Below are 22915 nucleotides of genomic sequence, written 5' to 3'. Positions count from 1 at the left end.
GTTTTCTTGGTAAACCACAAGACATGTGTGGTTTTGCCCAGTAGCTGTTAAAGTGCAAGATTAGTATAAAATATTACAGCAAATCCCTTGTCTTAGAACAGCTAACTTTAGAATATTCAATTAACAAAAAGGTAAACATTAATATATATATTTTTTTCATTTGGGCACCCGTTTAAAATTATGAAATATGAGAGCCAAGTTTTGCACTCTGTACATTCAAATACTTCACTTACATACGAGAAGAACCGTGATCGGTCGGCTTAATCACCAATGGTGGAGCTTTTCTTCTTCCTGGAACAAATACATTTTAAACTATCGGCATTTCTCAACTTTTCATTTAAATTAACCAACCTACAACTTGAGATCATGATAAGTTATTAATATTTAATACAAAACAAGGTAATTAAAAACAAATATCATGGAATTTATGTAAAATATGTTTAAATATCTTGATAGCAAAATTTATATTAACCCTATACTTGAGGAAATAACTTATATTTGACAATAACCGTTTCTGGTATAATTTTTTCCTGCTCTTTGAACTCATTACCATTATAGTTTCTATCACATTTTCATAAGTCCTAAATAAACCTGTTTGTTTGAATACAATGAATAAACATAAGTATCGATCATAGTTATACATTCTGTTCTTAACTTCATTTACTGATTTTAACTCAAGTTAAATTTCATAGATGTCTCACCTTTGACAAACGTTTAAAATGATTCTATTTAAATATCACTACATAAAGATATATTTATAGATTAAAAATGACATATCACAAATATTTACCTTTTAAGTACAATATACTTTTGCAAGATATCCCTACTATACATATTTTGTGTATTTTGGCCTTGAATGCAATACGTTAAACTACAAACTGATAGCCATCAATTTCAAAACAGAATCTTGACAACGTCTTGTTTCTCACAAACTACTAAAGAGAAAACAAGCTAGCAGTATCCAAGATTTGATAGTACTTAAATTCATCTATTAATAAACACATACCTGCTAGCGCCATTAGAAAAGACTGAATTGCCCGTTTTCTTCTAACTGAAGTTTGGTTGCTGGCTAAATAACCATACAAACACTTAAAAGTGGCCTTTTTTATGATGTGGAAGATTTTGTATGAGCAACTTGATATTGTTTTTTTTTTGCTTAAGCCATCATACTTGTTCCTTCTGAAAAATACAAACTAATAAATTATGTCTATCATGTAGAATATCATATTCTAGGTCTTAAAACAAGTATTTATTGAAGTACACAATGGTGAAAAAATAAAGGTGTCGGTGGTAGCCCATTTAAGTTATAAACATAAGAAAACTTTACCATGCTCTAGAAACTCCAAATTTGTAAGCTATGTACAGCACAAAGCTAGTAATTACATTTCTAGGTACAAGAATAGTTAATGTAGTTTTAACATTACCTTAATCTGTATTATTCAGCTATGACGCACGTGTATAGACATGAGGGAATACAAGGTTTATAGATCAAAGAAACATTGTCACGTAAGAGTGTTGATATTTCATATGGAAACTGTCGGGTCCATTTAAGCATGGTCTAGAATTCTAAGAGAATAAACTTCAGCCAAAGTTACCAGAACAACTTCCACAGTTTAAGGCTAAATCACCTGCTTTTATAAGTTATATAGTTGCAGAACAATCAAGGTTTTTTTTTTTGGTATACAGATTTTCTAAAACAGCTTATTGCCACAAGGATCTCCGATGAAACTACCATTAGAAAAGCTTTTCTTCATACAGGGTAAAACTTTGGTTACACCTTACTAGTACTTCAAATAAATCCACAATAGAATCCTATTGTGTCAACACAAATACGTTTTAAGAGATATCTTTATAAAGTCACATGAAGATGACTAAACATGACCTACTAAAAACATTCCTCACACATTAAGAGATGAACCTGAACCTTATCTACGTCTGTAAGAACAAACAAGGTATCACAAGACTTCTCCGTCACCTTAGCAAACAAGCTTAATACTAATCATTTAAATAGTTTTTTTTCGCATCTATACAACTATAAAAAACATGTAAATTAAAATAAATTTATACCAATCACAAATAAAGACCTCTCCAAGTACCTCGTCACTTTGAAGATACAACCACAATATTGCACATTTCATACCAAAAGAATCCTTTTCCTTTACATACGGTGAACAAAGTCTTTAAATTTTTTTACCTTTCACTAAGCCTTTCAGCTTCCTGAATTAGCACCTTTGCCAACCAGTACAAGCTACACGAATAATGAAATGTTCAAATCTAATCCACTGATCCTTTTTGTTCAATCCTTTATGAAAAACAAGGACACAAACCAGATATAAAACAGGATAAATAAGCTTAATGAGTATTGCTGTCAATTCACTCTTCAATACAATCATCCAATTTCAATGAGAAAAATTAAACTGACAAGCCTGTATTAAATTTTCTGAATTATTTATCAGCTCTGTCCCCAGTCAAAGACAAGATTTACACTAGCAGTTATTCATTAAGTACAAGCATTATAACCACGTGAAAACAGTGAAAGTTATCTTCAGATATCTGTTTCAACAACAACAAAAACTACCAATTTAGTATGCAACATAACATATAATCATCATAACTATCTTCTCAGAGAGTTTTGAGACATTTATTTTAAATCTTTTTTTTGCTCCATATTATATAAACAAGAAACCAATGGAAGAAAGTGAGCCTTTTCTAAACAAAATTACAGAATTGAAGTAGATAAGTTGGAAACTTATCTTAACAAGCCTCAAGATAAGAAACTACAAAACACTGATTATTAAGTATGCAAGGTTAATGCATCAAGCACAAGTAAACTAATGGTATGTACAAATGATTAATACATAAAATGGAATGAAATAAAAATACCGGTTCCCTAATCAAAATTAATTGTATATAAAATACAATTTGTAATAGTAAATATTAAAAGATTAGATACACGATTATACTGCAGCTTTACAGTACTTTTAAGAGCACCATTTTAAATATTCTTTTTGAAACAGTGGAATACTTATAATATATGTAGGTGTAAAATGAGAAACAATTACTAAACGTATGTTATCAATTACATTTTTATACAAGTTTTAGAATAAGTTGTTCTCTGTTCCAGATGCCTTTTTAGCAAAGACATAATGGATCATCTCCTGTGTCTGCTATGAGGAATCAAACCCTGGATCTTAGCATAGTAAATCCAGAAACTTACTGTTCAGCCACCAGGGAACCTCTGTTTTAGACATTATTTGTATTTGGAAAAAATGTCAATTAAGGAGATTAAGTTTTAAGCAAATGTGAAAACAAACTGCACAGCAGAAATATTTTGATTTGAATTAAATATTCCCTGTGTAACAGTCAGGACTGGGGTGACCTTCATGTGACTTGAGTCCTGGTAGTTCAGCAACATGGTAGAGTATTAGCCTCAGAACAATAGCAGAAGTTTAAGGTTCCATATTCAAGCTCTAGTTAGGGCAGGTTTATCAACATTTTGAAATACTATAGCTCTCATATCATTTAAAAAGTACAACAAATCAAAAACCTTTAACTTTCTATGTATAAAACTCAAGATCCTGTTTGCATTATTACTAGCTCACATGTTATCTAGAAAGCTTTAATAGATTCTGTGATAGCTATACTTAGGGTCTTTTTCCTCATTAACTTTACCTAGTTTACCAAAAGAGGTTACATAATAATATTTTGATGAAAGTTGGGTTATTAACTCAATGTAATCAAATGCAGAGGTTAGTGTCAAATATGATTAATCACAAGTTAAATTAAATATATAAATATTACAAAAATAATTTATAGAAATTAGTATTCCCTATTATTACCATTTTTATTATTCAAATCTCACATTGAAATAATCAATTAACGAGTCCAACAATTAATTGATTACCAAATCTTCCTAAATTCCCAGCTCTATCTAAAATAAAAGGCATGTATTAGTTATGAGTAAAAGGAATTTTCTAAGTGTTAGCCAAGCAAATAATTAAATTCATTAAATTAAATACAAGAACAGTCTAAAGCCTTAATATTTGATGTACAGACTGATGTTTTTAGGTCATAAAGGAGGCAGGAAAATATCAGTGACACACAATATAGGAAATTTAAAAACTACCTCACTCCTGGATATATACGTATTCTGTTACTAATTTCTGCATACTGTTTTAAATATGAAGCATAGCACTAAGAAAATAACACCCAGTTACATGTACATTACCCACCTGTGTTGATACTTTTATTTCCTTATAGATAGATAGAAGTCATTTTCTTTCCTTCCCAATGTAGTTACACAAAATTTTACTTAGTTTTTTTTAATTAAATATTTCACCTTATTAAATCAATTTTGAATATTGTAATGGATATCTTTCAAAAACATACACAATCACCCCCCTCACCACCAACACAATAATACTGGTATGCTATTGGACTAATGATATCTGGATGAATAATACTTAATATTTTAAGTTGCATTTTTAGATGGATAAGTTACACGAATATTTAAAAACTGGTTTTATAAATTTAATTAATACCCTTAACAAGTACATTTTCATTAAGCATGAGTACTTGTGATCATCAAGGTTTGTGATTAAATTTTCACACACACACACACACCCATCATCAACACCGATGTCAATGCACAAGACATTAGCTACATTTATATTAGGCTGTACCATTACCTTTGATCATTTCATAAATATCGGACTCGTGGAGATCCGTTATCATTATTACTACAGTAATAAACTTATAACAGTAATATGGTAAAATGTGCTACTTCTGCCATTTCTACTGGCTCTTCAAATAAAACAATTAATTCATAATATATACATTTAAAATGTCAGTGTGTTAATTACTTCAGTTAAGTTTTCTCATAAAATAAAACTTTTATTATTATTATGCTTATACTCATAGTTTATACTACAACTACAATTAAAATTATTAGTATTAGTAGAAATAACATTAACAAAATAATCAACCAGTAACAGTTTTGGACTATTGAAAATAATGAAAGTTACAGCAGAACTAAACGATAATTATAACAAATGTCAATAATGAAGACTTAAAAATGAATAATTTAGGTAATTACTTAAAATGTCACTTTAACGTTAGTTACTTACGCACCGACAACTTATAAAATTTAGGCCTAACTAGAGCTTGAACATCCATAACGTTTTTAACATAAAAACTAAACTAAATCCCTTACTTAAGCCTATTGACCTAACTAGGCTTAAGTAACAAGTTCCACATATAAGCCTAAAATGCACTTTTCTGAAATAGCGATAAGCTTAACAATAAGCAGTTACAATAGTCAACAACTAGTTACATTCAATAACGAACGCTATCTCGATCCTTCTAATTTGATACCTTTAGAAAAAGTGAATCCCTCAGTTATAAACGGTTTTTATCGTCCTAGATAACTCCAGAAACTGATGATAAAAACGCTACCTATCGGTAATCTGTGTAGAATTTTTTTCCCTCTTCAGAGTTTTAAATCGGTGATTTATGTGTTATCACTCTAAAACTGTTCTCACTGTTTACATAAAAGGTGTTACTGGCATGACATAAGTTTATGATAAACATAGTTAAAATTGAAAAAGTTTGCAGAGATTAATATATAGACAGGTAAGATTATTTCCAAGAAAATGTTTTGTGTCAACCTTAAAATTCCTAAAGTAAAAATTGTTTATATTATAATAAAGAGAAAATGCCTTGATCCGAAATAAAATAATTAATTATTTAAAAAGACTTCATAAACTATTTATTATAATTGAGTGTTTGGTTCATGCTTTTAAAGTATACAATCTACATATAAATTCAAGAGCAATTATTTTGTAATAAATTAAGTTTACGGAAAAAGAGATTAGGCCCTGAATGTCAATCGGAGTATATTAAAAAAACATTTTCTACTATCAATTATTTGTGTTTTTCATTCTTTTTAATGAAAGATTTACTCATTTTTGTAGACGGCACATACCAATGAAGGTATAGGTAATTTTAAAATATTTCATTTTGATGTACCAGATTTTATTAAAGAGGAGTACACGTAAAACCAATAAACCAGAGTTATAAAAATTCTTAACTGTAAAAAAATGAGTGTTATATATTTATGGAAACTGATTACATTATCAAGTCAATTCATTTAATAAATTATTGTTTTGAAAAGTGTCATAATTATAACTAGAAAGTTTTCCAAATATATCTACATTAATTTCAAAACTACCATAAAAATACGATATAATAAAGCCCGATAAAGTGCTACCACTTTCATTTTAAACAATAATCCGTGCAAGAATACATAACTGAAATTTTTATTATGATAGCTTCTATTATTATCTAATTCTGAAAACAATGCAGACAATATACCTTATAATAGTGATGAAAGTTCCAGTATACTGCAGATGATATTTTTATACATTCTTCTTAATAAGTCCATTACGAGTTCAAATTTGTTTACATTCATAATTGTAACAATGTATGCAAGTATGAAAATACATTTACGTATAACTTTTATTTATCTAATCATCATACAAAACTCGTTATATTTTGTAATAGAAAAGCAACTCTACTTAGTTCCGTGAAATTGCAATGGATCATCTCATTGACTGAGAAATTTGTCGTGATTACTCATGTCTTAATCCGAGTGGGAAAAAAAAAGATGATTTTTAAAAGGTTTCAGCACCAACCTCTGAACTTAAATATAACACAAATGTAAACAGTGAAAATTAAAATGAACATGTAGACATTCACAGAGGGCGTTATATTTATTGAAGTGTATGATCAGCGTTTGTCACTTTAAATAAGATGGAACTTCAAAAATCGCTTGAGGACAAACTGAGAGAAGCAGCATGTTATGGTGATGAAGAATCAATTCGGTTGTTGCTTTCAAAGGGAGTAAATATTAATACACAACATGATATAAATGGATGGTGAGATTACTTGATTTTATTTCTTTATTCCTTTTTTTTCTATCTGTACTATTCGTCTTACTTGTATTTCATTTTCATAAAAATTAATCGCATGAATTCCTACTTCTCAAGTAAATAAGTCATGCATTATAAGAAAGGTTCTGAGAAAGGGGTGGTGGACTTGTTTTATGATCAGTGCAATATTGTAAGCAACTTGTTTATTAAAATAGTAACAAAAGTTATAAAAACACTGAACTTTAAAGGTGAAGCAATATAGACTCTAGTTAGAATTAAATACTGAACGTATGTCGTAACCAGTTATGCAACACTTTTTTTTTCAAAATATGATTTCGTTTTTCTTATTACTTTTTCTGCTTTTCATTTCTTTCGTGTTAAACTTAAAAATGTGGAGTAAATTAACTAATGTGATAGTATTCTAGTTACTGATAACAGATAAGCTCATTGACTAGGATTTTTATTATTGCTTTTCATAACACTGAATGAAGCAATATTCATAAACATTAGTCAATGATGATGAGTAAATAGACATGAAAAAGTAAATAGGTAGGCTACGTTTCTAGATTGTAATGAATTTTGTTATTATTTCAGCAAAATCTGTTAATATCACTCATCAGTTGATAAATGGTGTTAGCATTTAAGGACCAGTTTGTTTGCTAAAAGTTTGCCGCACATTATGGTTATCAAAACTGTTTCATTTTCACAATTGGCTTGACACATTATACCTTTCATAACTACTTTTATTAAACAACTTGTGTTTTCTATTCTGTGCTTAAGTTGTAATGCAAAAAAATAGGTGGTTTGCATAATTGATTTGGTATTATAGTTTTAAACAATATGAATCAAACCATTGACATGTAACTTCTACTTGTTAATGCAGTAAATATTTTCTTCATAACTATAGAAGGATGAAGATTAATAACTTAAGAAAGGACCTTAACTCCTTAAATGCTTGCTGAATTTTTTAAATGATGTGTGGTTTAACTTTAAATTAAATTGTAAGTGAAGCTTAAGTACTATTATGGGAGTAAAAGAAAGAAAGAAATATATTAATTACATGGCATGTCTGATACCATCAAGTAAAAACTGTTATATAACTAAAATCTTGAATCTGATCAGGTAGTTGATAAGAAGGGCTTTTAAAGAAATAATTGAACATCTTTAGTAGAAATGGTAAGAAAGACATTCAGTATTATACTTGTCTAAATTATACTGTTTAATGATATTTTAGTAATAGAGAAAGGAGGTGAGATTAAAAGTTTTGTTTTGAAGTTAGATTTGTAGGTGAAGCACTGCTCAAGGTAGTTAAGTGGTTAGTTTTAAGTTAAGATTAAATGTATACAGACAACTAGTAAATACCATTTTAAATTCATCTACATAGAAACTTCTCCAGGATAGTTGCTAAAAACTTCTACACTAATAATTATAATTAATAATATATAATATTAATTATGAGTACCAAGCAAATAACAAAAAGTTCCTATAACCACTCTGCCCTAGGTCATCAGTGGTGTTTTTGGCTCTCAACATTAGCAGTAAAATTATTAAAGATACTGTCACAGAAAATGTGTGTTCTGTACAGAAAAAGAGATGTTGATATCTTTTAAAAATTTCCTGTTATATGGAGACTCTGTGAGTATCACATTTAGAACGTAATAATTTTCTTATTTAGGACTCCTCTCCACTGGGCAGCAAAGAGGGGACATGCACCTGTAGTGAAATATCTTTTGTCCCAAGGAGCAGAAACTTATCGGACATCAAATAAAGGAGAAACTCCAGCAGCTGTGGCTATGAATGAGGAAATTAGAAGCCTTTTGGGAGGTGAGTTTGTTTACTAATAGAAATAGTGCCATATATCAGAAACCAGTTCCAGTAATCTTAAAAACCAGGGACTAGCAGTTCAAAAATAAAATATCTGATGAACATTGATAAAAAAAAAAACAGCCAAAATATGTTTTATAAAAAGAAAACATTTCAGTCGTAATTCACACACCCAAAATTCTGTAAGCGAAATATTTCATTATTTTGTAGGAATGTTAGCAATGTTTTTGAAGCACTTTCTAGATGTATGTGTAAAGATAATGGGAAATGATATAGTTTTTATTGTTAATTTTAGGTCATTTGTTTGCCCAACTTCCTTTGCATCATTAAAATGAATTTTATGAACATTTGAGTCTCAAACGTTATCTGAGAAATTGAACACGTTTTTATTATTATTTTTTTCTAGGAGATAAAAATAATAGTGATAATAAACCGACTCTTGCCATCACACCAGGATACATAGCATATCCACCTTTGGCCTATCAGGTAGACACTAAAGATATTATGGAGAACTGCAATGTAGGTAACCAGAAAACTCCTCTAAATACGTGTGAGATAAACCACTTCAGATCAGCCTTATCTGATAAATGTGATGGTAAGTTTAAACATTACAGACTGGAAAAGCAGGTTATATTTTCTTGTTTAAGAGAAAGTATAGGCAGAGAACATTATACTTAAATTCTGCCTCTACCTTAGAAATTTTTCAACATTTTGAGCTGTTAAATAATATTTCACTTATGCATCTTAGTCAGTTTTAAGTGATAAGATATGCACTAGCATCTCGTCACAGTGTCTGAACACTTCTAATGTAGAGATAATCCACGGATTAATCAATCGAGTTTGGAACCTATTACAATTTTACTGTCTTAACACCACAAATGAGGGCTCACTTGACTAAATGCTAAAAATGAGTGCTGAACCGAGCATGAAGTCAATAGTACAATATATGAAGCTGACACTCGGCAGAAGATGAACTGATGGTGTGCTATGGCTCAAAATAATGGAAGAGGTGGCACACACCCCCATTTATAGCCTTGCATAATATTGTGTTATTAATGCTTACCCTAAAAATTTGACTTGTAAATTGACTTCTGCTATTTTTTTAAAATTGGATAATATTTCAGTTATGAAACTGAGGCTTCCTTCCAGTCTAAGTTGAAGTTAATAACTATGAAGTAACATTTTTCTGTTAGTTAGCGTGGCTCCGTGATGCCCTTGTTTCTCCATGCAAGTAACTGTACGTGGAAGTAAGTTCTATCACTCATTTTATGTTCTTTGGTGAGAGAGAGAGAGAGAATGTCCAGGGTCAAAGCCATGGTCTTGGATTAGAGTAAGTTGGTGTAGTTTGATGTAAAAGAATGTGTTAATTTTTCTGTTTTTCTAACGGTGAGTTCAGTTGTATCGAAAAATTTAAAGTTGGTCCTAGTTTATGATATGGTCTGTTTCATAATTATGTTCTGCCAGTGCTAGTTTTTGGTGGTTGTGTCAGTCTAGTTGTGTACTTGTGTTCTTTTAGTCATTATTCTATGGTTCAACCTATTTATGCAATGTACGTATTTCTTCACAAACTTATTATTTTATAGACTTTTTTTTTTTTAACTCGATGGATTGTTTCACCATTATCAAGTGTTTTGGACAGTTTTTTTTTCAAACTTTAAATAAAGTTTTATGTTGAACTTGTGACATAATCTCCTGAATTTCTTGCCTAATTTAGGGATGTATGGTGAAATAACTTTAGTTTTGCAGTGGCCTTATTGTTGGGGTTGAGAACTTAATTTTCCATTGTTTTAAAAAGCTTTTTTTCCATAAATTTCTACAATTTATTCACAGTGCATATTTTTTTCTGGCTCTGACAAACGTATACGCAATGATTCTTCAATTAACCATTCGTCGGCGAATGGTTGGGTACGTAGTGCAACAATCTGTTTGTATGTGTAATTTTGTTTATATACTACAGTGGTCAGTTGACCACCTTTTCGATAAATGAGAATGTCCAGAAATAGCAGAGTTCCGTTTTGCACGACTAATTGTATATTTGGGTTGACAAGATGGAAGAAATATATAAGGAGGTGCTACTAATATCGTTCTTGTTTTGTTAAACATGGCTGATAAAGAAGAACTTAGTCTTATTTTCTAGAGGTTAGAGTAGTTGGTTTTGGTTGAAGATAGAGATAAAACAAACTAGAATATTATAATTAATATCTTTATGTGTAGCCACTATCTCAGTCTGAAATAAATATAAATTTTTAGAAGAATTATACAGACAAAAAATCTTATTCTTTTTTTCTTGGGTAGTTTGTTATTTTAAGGAAAGATTCTACAATAAAGATGGGGAAGATGGTTTTGGAAGTTAAACAGTAATATGTCTGTAATGTCACTATAAAAAGTTGTGATGTTTACAAAGTGTTTCTTGATATAAGATTTTTCATTATTAAGGTAACATTTGATCAATAATTGCTTTTTTTTATAGCCACATTATCATCAGAACTAGTCCTAAAAGTTCGAGTGGCATACCTAGATGATCTGGACTTCATTGAAATTGATTTACCAGTCAGTAACCTAACCTTCAAACAGCTAGTAGACGTATGCTGTCGTGAGCTTGGAATTAGTAGTGAAATGGTATTGTTAACATAAATCTTTGATTGTATACTTTTTAAAGACACTTATGTAACCATAACAGATAAATTACAGAATCACCAAAAAAAAATGGCTTGAAAGAGATGTCTGTTTTTATATATATATCAGGCTGTTGATTACTATATGTGTAACATACACACACAGTTTTGGCTTAACATATTGCTTATGTAATAACATCTTGTAAAAATAAAAAATGTGTGCCATATGAAATGACAGTTTACGTACGTATAGTCAACTTAAAAAATTTGCAGTGTGTGTTTTGGAATTTTGCCGACAGTTCCATGATTTGTTGTGAATACTGGTTATTGCCTGTTATGAGTAATTTTTTATCTGTACTTTGGGTTACAAAATCACTGCTTACAAGAGCAAAAGTCGGAGCTCTACTGTTGAGTAGGTTGAGAGTAACATTTGTTACTCAGCATTCTTTATCTTAACAGCTAAAGTATCAAAAGACAATAACAAAAATAAAAAAATAAGTACTAATCTTTTTGTATTAGTGTTAGAATTAATTAATTAGTATGTTTCTAAATACATTCATACCATTCTCAGTTATTCGTCTTTAAAAATGTGGTCCACAAAGCACGTATTCGTAGTTTTTTATTTTATTGTTTGTGTGTGTCTGTCATTATTTTTCACATAGATGCCAAATTTAATCTTTTTTAAAAATAGTGGATATTATTTTTTTTTCCCCTACAGATTCTGAAGATAAGAAAGCTCCCAAACACAATAATCAGAAAAGACAAAGATGTTCAAAGACTTCAAAACTTTCAAGAGATTGAAATTGTATTAGAAGGGAAGAATCCATGTGCACCCGGAGACAAGACCAGTAATTTTAAATACCCAGAGTTTGTTGTTGAAAAGCACAATCCTTCAGCATTAACTGGAGCACAAACACAGTCACCAAATACCAACTTTATGGAAAGGTCAAGATATTGTATGAACGGCAGGATTTTATATTAATCGTAACGGTTTATATTCATGGAGTAGAATCTTTAAAAATTTCATTCTGTGCACTTAGCATATTTTTTTTCCTTTGTACTACAATCTGCTTTATTATTAATCTCTCTTTCTTTAGCCTATTAGAATTCCTCAAGTGTAATATATATAAAATACAATAATTTCTTTTATTAAAACTAGAGAATAAGCATATGGAAAGAATAATTGCCATGTAAAGTTCCTTTATATAAGTAAGTTTTTGAGCAAACATTCTTTGACAAGACTTATTTATGTATGTAAGATATCTAGGAGAAACATGGATTCTCTCATTTAGATGATGCTAGAATTAATCGTGAGATTTATGCAAATACATTGTACAATTGTTGCGTATCAATAATTGTTAAACAGCCACATGATACGTGCAACAATCAAGCCATTTGAAATTATCACATAAAGCATGGTAAATACTTGTTATTGTGTTGCTAAGTAACCATTTAAACATCTTCTTTAATGTCAATCAGGGCAAACGCATAAAGTAGGCCTAAAGTTTCAATACTGCATTAAGCATGTCAATTAGGGCAAATGCATAAAGTAGGCCTAAAGTTTCAATACTGCATTAAGCATGTCATTTAGGGCAAATGCATAAAGTAGGCCTAAGTTTCAATACTGCATTAAGCATCTCAATTAGGGCAAACAACACAACGTATAAGTTTCAATACCTTATAAACTGTTTGTGTATCTAAATCACAATACAAAGTGTACTAACTGATGAAGTAACAAAAATATTTTAAGATCAGTATTTTTTTCTGTTGGGAGCAAAAATTTATATTGTATAGCAAAATATTTATCAATATATAACCGTGAACTAAATTATTCTTTTGATAATTATTTATTCTTTCATGAAATTCAAATGAGACCCCAAACTGTTTGTGGCACACCAAATGTTTTTAAAATAATCGGTACTAATATTGCAAGAAATAACATATATTTCGAACTGAAACATAAATAGACTACAATTTTAATGAGAAATATTTGACTTCACTTTTTTTTTACTATAATTTCAATGTGAGCTTGTTTCAATGAATGTAACTGTTTAATATTTGGTTTGATGCTGGACAGAGCTACACGAAGCTCTTGATCCACGTTTTTTAAACATGACCTCTTCTGATTCTTTATAAGTGTCAGGGAAGAGAAACTAAGTTCACGAAGGTGTAGGTGGTTGAAAATGGCAGCAGAACACTTATCACTCGATTTTGAGATCTATGGATATTCTTTCTCACGTGTAGCCAAAAGTGATTTAATGGAATCTCTTGAATTTGTGTTCAGGGGTGCAATCATTCATTCTTGACATCCAGAAATTCTTCTTTTTCTTTCAAAGAGAAACTCATTGTTGATTCTTCTGAAGATGCTGCAAATGGATTTTGAATCCAATCAAACTGCTCTGTCCAAGATGATCTGAAATAGTGTCTAAACTTGAAGCAAGCTAAATAAGTTGCTCCATAAGTGAGAGTATCCTTTCATCTGGATTTGAGCTAGAAGCTCATTTGAACATTTGGAGTGAACCATACCCTAACTCTTCTCTCCAAAGTTGAAGTTTTGATGTGAATCCATTTAGCTTGTCTGTGTATGTCATTATGTTCTCGTTTCACCCTTGCAGCTTCTGATTTGGGTACTCAAATACATCAGCCAAGTAGGCCAATTTTTGTCTTTCAACAGATTAGTATGCTGGAACTCATTGTGCATGAATTATTTCAATTCTTCCTTCAGTTCATAAACTCTTGACAGAACTTTGCCTTTTGAGAGCCAACAAACTTCGCACCAAAGAAACTAACCCATCATTGATACACACGTTATCTATACATCTCAAAACAATATCTTACTAAATTACTTTGTAAAGTATAAATTTTTTCATAAAAATAGTAGGTGATTAGTTGGATATATATGCTGTGTAAAATAATTACTTTTAGGCCTATTGCAAAGACAAAATATACTCTGATTTGGATGTATAGTGAGGAAACCAAATGAACTGAGTAATTAATTCAAAAATACAATAACCTTTAGTATAGGCAAATTCTGATTTTAATGATTGCAAAATTTTGACCAATGATATCAAGTCTTCACCAGAGAAAATGTAATTTGCATACTTTAGAATTTGATGTTGTATTTTTGAATTAAATACTCGCATTTTGTTACATAAATCAAAAAAACACTCCACAGTTATCTTGGAAGTTAATTTTGGTACACCACAAGTTCACCTTTCTTCTTGTACAACTAAATAATTTTTATCTTGAATTAGTTATAAGAAGCTTAGTGTTACTTATCTTATAGAAATCCAGAATCTTTACTTTTATAAAAAGTTTTTTTGTTAATTTTGAAGTGCAGTGCTTCAGTAAAATGTAACGAATGTATAGGAAAATCGGCTATTTTCCTATTCCAGTAGATATCCACCATTTTTCGCACACAGCACCTGAAATATAAATGCTATCACTGACATAGAATGGTAAATTTTGATTGAATATGCCGTATGAGAATTCTAGAGAACCTACAAAATTTTATATCGCAATATGCATAATTCTTGCTAAAGCCATTTTAATTAATTTTTATACTGGTTATGAACAAATGTTCATGATGTTTAAGAAGTTCAAATATACAGTAGTGCATATGTAGTTGCAATTTTTTTGTACTAACTAGAAAAAAAAAATCACTTGTTCTCCTAGTTAAAATTAGCAAATGCTTTTGACAATATGTATTACTTCAGTGGGGTAAGCTTTTTTCTGAAAGTATTTGGTAACTGAATCCTTTTCAATAGATATATAATTAAAGCAGACTTTAACTCTTGTTCTTTTAATACTGTAGCATAGTTCTTCTAGCTTCAGTTTTCATTAATGGCTATTCTGATGACCTGAACATCCTTCATTAATGGCTATTCTGATGACCTGAACATCACTTCCTTACTAACATTATTCATTAATGGCTGTTCTGATGACCCGAACATCACTTCCTTACTAACATTATTCATTAATGGCTATTCTGATGACCTGAACATCATTCATTAATGGCTATTCTGATGACCTGAACATCATTCATTAATGGCTATTCTGATGACCTGAACATTATTCATTAATGGCTATTCTGATGACCTGAACATTATTCATTAATGGCTATTCTGATGACCTGAACATCCTTCATTAATGGCTATTCTGATGACCTGAACATTATTCATTAATGGCTGTTCTGATGACCTGAACATCACTTCCTTACTAACATCATTAGATGCTGAAATTATGAATCATGTCAAATTCTTTATTAATCCAAACATAAAAGAGAATTTTTTGCCATATTTCATTCAAGGAATGTTGGTTTTCTACAGTAAAGTTGGAAGACTTTATAAGGTCACCTTGAACTGTGATTACAAATTACACAGTAGATATGATGTTTGAGAACAGTGAGGCTACTTGTTGTGTTATTTAAAGGAAATTATTCTGTGTATCAGATTCTGTTAAATCTTGTACGCTGTATTAACAGCAGGAACAGTTAAAGAAGTGTCGTGAATTTTAACTATTTAATGTAAAACCTTATGATTTGCATGACATGCTTTATACCGAGATAAAAGTTCTAGGACTAATTTCATAATAAACTAACTTTGTTTCAACGTGATAGAATTAATAGCCTTTAGATGGACCTATTACTGATGGTTAACGTACATTTTATATTGTTACAAGATTTTTTTTTGGAGTGTTTTATTAGTCAATTACAACTTGCAAAATGTCTGTTTTGTTTCAGATGCAGCTATGTTAAACAATATATTAATTTTTATGTAAATAAAAATACAACCACTGTTTGTGTTCTTATACAGTTGAAGAAGAGTGACTTTTATCCAATACTTAGTTTCAATAAATTATAAACGTGTACCTCCATCAATTTGTATTATTTTTAAAAACTCCATTGCAATGGTGAAGAAATATTAACTTTGTTTCATGACGACGGCTCATTATTGAATGTTTAAAAAAAAAAAATGGCACTTCTGAAATGATATCGTTAGTTTCAATTTTCCTAGTGGTAAATTTTATTACAAACTTTTTCTGTTACAGTGCAGCCACTGTATTAGGTGGTGCTTTTTAATAATGTAGACGAAATCACTTGCATCGTATACACAGTAATGCTTAGTAGTTAGGAAAAACCATTTTCATTATAACCATACTTTTAACTGTTTTTTTATATATATTTTTATTAAAGCAAACGAAGCACACAAAAAGGTTCAATACACCATAACCTGCTTGGTTGAAGGTTCGTTTGACTTGACTAAAGTAGTGTTAGATATAACTACAACAGAGATGCAGTGCTTACACAAACTTCACAAGCTGGTCAGTGCATTAGAACCAATTTTTTTATTAGGAAATAAAACTGATTTTTCTTGTTACACTGAAATTCAAAATCTGGTCATTATTAGTTTTCATTGATATTTATTCTAAATCATGCATCTTATTCACTGTTCTTCTCACACTACACATCAGAAATTTTTTCTCCTTTGCTAGTTATGGGTGATTTGAAAGAGTCGGTATCATCAAGTATGGGAATATCGTTAGAATGACCCGTGTCTTTTGAAGTTTCTAATTCACTCTGTTTTGATTCAATGCCCGTCATATCTGTTTTTTCATTGACACATATTTCATTTTGTCCAGTGTCTTGTTTTTCTGTTCCTTGGGTGCATTCCTCTCTAGTGAGGGACTGTAAACACGGAGACCTTAATAACTCTATAAGGTTATATTTCCTAAAGAAGAAATAGTTCTTCAGTATACTTAAACAACAAACTGACTGGACTACTTCAACCAATATTACTAAAAGAGGATCCTTCAAGTCAGGCTGCCAATCGGGTTTTTTCACCTTTGTCACTTGTAGTACCGCTCGTATAACTTCTTCTCTGCTAAGACTATTATTGTGTCTAGCCTTAAAGATTATAGCAAATGAAGGAGAAGAATTGTCTTCTCCAACATGTCTTCTCCATGAGTCTTGATACTCATCCAGTACCACAGACACAGATTTTTTTATGTTCTCCACAAAAGCCTTACATGTTGCCGACACAGGAATCATTCGTAAGAGATATCTCGTCTTTTGCTTCTGAGTGCTCCTGATATCGTCCAAGATGGTAGAAACTAGTTGACAGGGGTCAATAACCTGCTCAGCAAAGTAATGGAAATGTCATTAAGATAAAGTTAGCTACAGAAAACAAAATGTACTATTTAAAGGTTACAACCATGACGAAGACGGTTATATACACACACGCTCGAAATGCTGTCTAATGTATCCTTCACAATAAAACTGCTTCATTGTTAAATGCTAACTGGATTTGAAACGGTAAAATGAATCTCGAAATGCTGTCTAATGTATCCTTCACAATAAAACTGCTTCATTGTTAAATGCTAACTGGATTTGAAACGGTAAAATGAATCTCGAATTATCATCTGTTTCTTTGAGTAAAAATAAAAAGTTAAATTCTAATATCACCCTTTACTTCTGACGATGTTTCTCTAGTTCAAATCTTTATCATTCGATTATTTTTCTAGATGGTTCATCTGTAAAAACCTACAATGGCTAAATAATGTTGTCAAACTTCAACTTACGAATGTAATTTAGGGTGGCATTTATCTTTCATGATTTTTCTGTCACTGAGAAGAAGAAGAATGTTAGTACACATGCCAAAATTAATGCACTTGTAAGTTTGGGTGTAAATTTCATCTATATTTTAAAAATCTTTTCAATACTTAAAAATAATCGGATAACACTTACTTTAGTCTCAATAAACAAACAGTTCTTGACATTGGTATCCACCTGCTGAAAACGCCGTTCAGTCTTGTTGGTCTTTTGAAGTGCTTGAAGCTCTTTTTCTAACAAGTCTTGTATGTCGTGGTCATCAGAAACATCTCCATGACACTAAAGTATACAATACGGAAATTAAACTTCTGCTCATTTTTGTAGTATTTTTAAATTGCTTCTTTAACGCTTGATAAAGTAAGGGATAAGACACTGTCGATCACTACATTTACCAACTACTTTCTCCGTACTTCAACATTGGTTGTTTTTTTGAGCTACAACATTCTGAGAAGCTTCGAGAAATACCACCAATCATCGGTAAGTGGACTACACGAAAGGAGAAATGTGGTACATAACTAAAAGTGGTGTGTTTAATTCACATTAATGAAGGTTGGACCGAAATAATAAATAGAACAAGCCCTACAACCTCAAGCTACCAACTGAATGATACTGAAGTTTTAAGTTTCTGTATTTAACACTTAATGTAACGAATTAACCATAACAACTGGGCGAGTTCCCTTATTATCTAAGTAAAATATTCAGGGGACCTCATCAGTAACAGAATACTTATTCAAGAAAACCTGGATGGTCTTATTTTTTACATTAAAGCTCACTGACTAAGTTTCAATGTTGAAAAATGTACGTTAACACACTTCCATTAGTAAGGGATAACGAAGAAACATTTGGTCCATCTACACTATCCCATTTTATATCCAAAGCTTCTCAGAGAAACCTATTTTCCTATATTCATCCCTGATCTCTAAATACTCATCCAATCTTCCCTCACACCCCTTCAAAGTTGCAAATTCTAACACACCTGAAGGGAAACTTTTCCATAAGCTACACTAGGACCACCTAAGCCAGTCATCCCCAACTTTGAACTTATAGACTAGAGGGCTATTATAGACTATTGATGGGCTACTATGATGAAATAGTTGGAGTTGTAGGTCAATCTTATAACACACCAAGAATTATTAGGGTTTTAGATAATTTGCATGAGTGACATTGAAAAGCTATATGAAGAAAAAACATTTAACTTGGTTTTAATGCTTTGGTCATTCTGATGAGTGGAAGGGAGACCTTGATAATAATCTTTGGTACCTTGTCCACTCTTGAGTTTTTACTTTTAGACCTAGACAAGCTTCATACTTAGGATCTAGATAAACCTCTTGTTAATACCTAGATAAGCCTTATATTAACTTCAAATCTATAACTGATTTGTTAGCATGTCAGTTTTTGGTCTTCTTTAACTTAAAAGTTGTTTTTAAAAGTTTTACTAAAATTATCTAAACAATAACACACAGTGAGATGAGTTTATCACAGTTGGTCAGCTTTATATCTATAAAATCTTATCATTTAACAAATCTAAATACCCTCTAAGATTGAAAATTTACACATTTTTATTTTAAAAGCTCAAAGATTTCATAACAATATTTATAGTGTAAAGTAATGAAATTTTATCCATAATCTATAGCTCTTAATAGGTTAAAGGTCAGCAATTTAAATGGAAACTTGGTCTTTATAAGAATAACAATGGCAAAGTTTTCATTGGAGACTATGAGATGACTGAGCTTTGCTTTTCTTCTGCTGGGTGTGTATTTCTTCTTTACTTTGGGAAGAACGGGTAGACCACTGTTGCACTTTGAAGGACCAAATAGTCCCTTATAAGTCATATTGTAGTCAGTATACTAAACTCACTATATATGTTACACTTAAACTTAAGTAACTTCAAGGTTCAATTCATACCATTTCAGGGCCATATATTTTATCAGCATATTCATTAAGCACGTTATAAGCTTCTCTTATACATTCTCTTTCTTTGTTATTACATGTCACCAGAAAACCTTTCATCCCAGGCTCGAGATGTCCTCTTCTTCCCTTTTTTGGCAAAGTTCGATAGTAATTTTTCTTTTTCCTTTTTTGTCCTCTTTTATTTTCGTCACTCATACTGCTATGGATGTAGCTCTAACGCCAGTACTATATTTTATGAAACGAACATTGATGTAATAATTATAATATTGTTCTTTACAAATCCACGCACGCTAAATTCAACATGCCCTACGTCTAACTCGAGATACAAACCTTTACATATCTATGTGCACTACCAAATATCGTAATGCGCATGCGAATAATTGCCTAAATTTTCAACCCCGTCACCTGGCGGCTAGCTTAATAGCACTTACCAAGCTGCTTATTTAGTTGCACATTTTATGACATATTTTACAATTAGTTTGTTTTATTCTTTTTTATATCAGACCCTTTCGACGGATGAAATCATTTAATACGTGTGCAGGCCCGATATTGCCAGGTGGTTAGGACGCTCGACTCGCAGTCTGTGGGTCGTGGGTTCAATTCCCCGTCACACCAAACATGCTCGCCCTTTCAGCCGTGGGGGCGTTATAATGTGACGGTCTATACCTCTAATTGCAGGTAAAAAATTAGCCCAAGAGTTGGCTGTGGGTGGTGATGACTAGCTGCCTTCCCGCTAGTCTTACACTGCTAAATTAGGGGCGCTAGCGCAGATAGCCCTTGTATAGCTTTGCGCAAAATTCAAAACAAACAAATACGTGTGTACTGTTCTAGTTTTAATGTGTAATAGTTCTATTAAGTTGCCACATTTAACGTTAATTGCCTTAAGAAGTTTACAAGTCGTAATAAGAAATCTCATTGATCATAGAACAGGAAGGGTTATTATATTCAGACACTTTAAATTATTTTAAATAAAAACACGGAGAAACACATCGAGTTTAATTCCATATTAGATTGAATATTTATTATTTAACTTAAAATAGAAAGACATATTAGCAAATGTGTTGGCTTCCCTTTAAACGTCAATTTCGTGTTAATGGCCATGAAAAATGTAATTTAGTAGTGACGAAACTCTTAAACCTGGTGTTATGATTTTACACTCATAATCTCCTTTGTTCTCCAATTGACAATGTATTGCATTGCTACTGACGAATACATACTTAGGCCTTATTATTGGTTTGTATATAATCATCCTAAAAAGTATGGTACTGCTCATATATCATTTAAAACTGCGAATAGACACTTGTGATTTAATGAAAAAGTCTGTAATATTCAGAATTGACAGCACAGTTAAGCCTTTAATGCAATAAAAAACCTGCTAATTATCGGATAATTAGAAATGTTTTAGCTTCAAATTTTAGGATTCCGTTTCTTATCGGACATGTTTCGAAATTTAAAAAACAAATCAATGTTTTTAGGGCATAGCCAGTATAACCTGGTCTTAATTTAAAGAATGACAACTTCATATCTAAAACACCCATTAATTTCATTCTTCCAAAATAAATTTATAATACATTGTGTAAAATTAATGTTTTGTTTTTTACATGCATCTGAATTATATAATAGTTTGTTGATATATTTTGTACTACAATTATCTGTCTTGTAAATGATATCGGTGAGAGAGGGCTCTGTATGCACTCGGTTTTTATTATAGTACAGTAAGTTAAGTTTTTGGGTGTGTAATTATATAAGTTATAGTATCTTAATTGAGTAAATACACATTTGATCAAAAGATCATTTCTTCTTTGATCATTGAGTAAATCAAGAGTCCAGTATCAGAGAAACAACTTGATTGTGTAGTCTAAAAGCTAAACTGCATAATTAGGCCCGAGTCCAGAAGTGTTTGGGAAAGTAAATATTTTGTACTAGTGGATAATATTAATAAACCAATTATTCAAATCAATACATGGACTGCCCGACGTTGATTTAATTAAGACTAGCGTAATATTTTTATTCAAGTGTATTCAGGTATTTTTTCCAAATCATGGGAATTATGTTATACTGCACTCCAACCCCCTGTATAATTTAGAAATAATTGTGTATTATAACCCCTCGTCTTTGGCCTGTATTGACATGAAACAGAATGTCTAGTTTCTGTTCTATGCAAATATTGATGGAAGAGATGCTGTTGTTGCTTTAAAGTGCTAAGCTACACAATGCAGCTATCTGCACCGTGCTCACTGCAGGGAGTCCATAAACTTACTTCGGCTGACCCAGCAGGTTGGGGGACCATCACAATGCCAAACAGACAAAGTTTAATTTATATAAATTACAAAACTTTTGAAGAAGTATATAGGTAATATCAGGTTGTTGATTTTCGTCTATTTAAATACTTTCCAAGTGGATTTCTATGACTTGGTCACCAATAAGTTTAAAAAGATAAAATAACAGATTTTTGATTTCAGTAATGAGTTAAAGTAATCACACATAATTGCCAAAATGGATGTATTTGATTTATTTAATCACTATATGCATGTTAAAAGAAAATGTCTTTTATGTCATCCAAAAAGGAAAGTAAATCTTAATAAATGTGTCAGTTAAAACATACAAAGTAGATTCAACACTTAGAACAAGAATCAAATCTAGATGATCAAGTTTGGTTAAAACATACAAAGTAGGTTTAACACTTAGAACATGGATCAAATCTAGATGATCAAGTTTGGTTAAAACACACAAAGTAGGTTTAACACTTAGAACATGGATCAAATCTATATGATCAAGTTTGGTTAAAACATGCAAAGTAGATTTAACACTTAGAACATGGATCAAATCTAGATGATCAAGTTTGGTTAAAACACACAAAGTAGATTTAACACTTAGAACAAGAATCAAATCTATATGATCAAGTTTGGTTAAAACATACAAAGTAGATTTAACACCTAGAACAAGAATCAAATCTATATGATCAAGTTTGGTTAAAACACACAAAGTAGATTTAACACTTAGAACAAGAATCAAATCTAGATGAT

At 30.9% G+C, this 22915-nt stretch overlaps 3 protein-coding genes across 4 annotated transcripts in view; 1 reads left to right on the top strand and 2 right to left on the bottom strand.

The window, feature by feature from the left end:
- LOC106468869 (dual specificity mitogen-activated protein kinase kinase 6-like) overlaps positions 1-5451 on the bottom strand; it is a 19995-nt gene extending 14544 nt beyond the window's left edge. Inside the window, exons 1-3 of one of the 2 annotated variants that reach the window (XM_013929316.2) lie at positions 5374-5451; positions 1007-1179; positions 234-291 (exon numbers count right to left, since the gene is read on the bottom strand). In XM_013929316.2, coding sequence (XP_013784770.1) covers positions 234-291; positions 1007-1019 — 71 coding nt within the window. In that variant the 5' untranslated portion in view covers positions 1020-1179; positions 5374-5451. Of the gene's footprint in view, positions 1-233; positions 292-1006; positions 1180-2194; positions 2234-5373 lie in introns of those variants that run through there. The other variant, XM_022397219.1, reaches the window with a different exon arrangement.
- A 1322-nt stretch (positions 5452-6773) lies between these two features.
- On the top strand, positions 6774-16177 carry LOC106468864 (ankyrin repeat domain-containing protein 40-like). The gene is made up of 5 exons (XM_022397220.1): positions 6774-6935; positions 8605-8753; positions 9160-9348; positions 11224-11372; positions 12087-16177. The coding sequence occupies exons 1-5, from the start codon at positions 6811-6813 to the stop codon at positions 12348-12350; spliced, it is 876 nt and encodes a 291-aa protein (XP_022252928.1). The 5' UTR covers positions 6774-6810; the 3' UTR covers positions 12351-16177.
- Positions 16178-16368: 191 nt separating this feature from the next.
- Positions 16369-20247, bottom strand: LOC106468866 (THUMP domain-containing protein 1-like). Its single transcript, XM_013929309.2, has 3 exons — positions 19884-20247; positions 18114-18257; positions 16369-17501 (listed from the first exon to the last, which is right to left on the bottom strand). Exons 1-3 carry the CDS (start codon positions 20082-20084, stop codon positions 16830-16832), a joined length of 1017 nt encoding a protein of 338 aa, XP_013784763.1. The 5' UTR covers positions 20085-20247; the 3' UTR covers positions 16369-16829.
- Positions 20248-22915: the final 2668 nt, after the last annotated feature.

Source organism: Limulus polyphemus, unplaced genomic scaffold (assembly GCF_000517525.1).
Source record: "Limulus polyphemus unplaced genomic scaffold, Limulus_polyphemus-2.1.2 Scaffold3195, whole genome shotgun sequence".
NCBI classification, from domain to species: Eukaryota; Metazoa; Arthropoda; class Merostomata; order Xiphosura; family Limulidae; genus Limulus; species Limulus polyphemus.
Note: the sequence above shows the minus strand (reverse complement) of the source record. Positions and strands in the feature narration are given on the sequence as shown.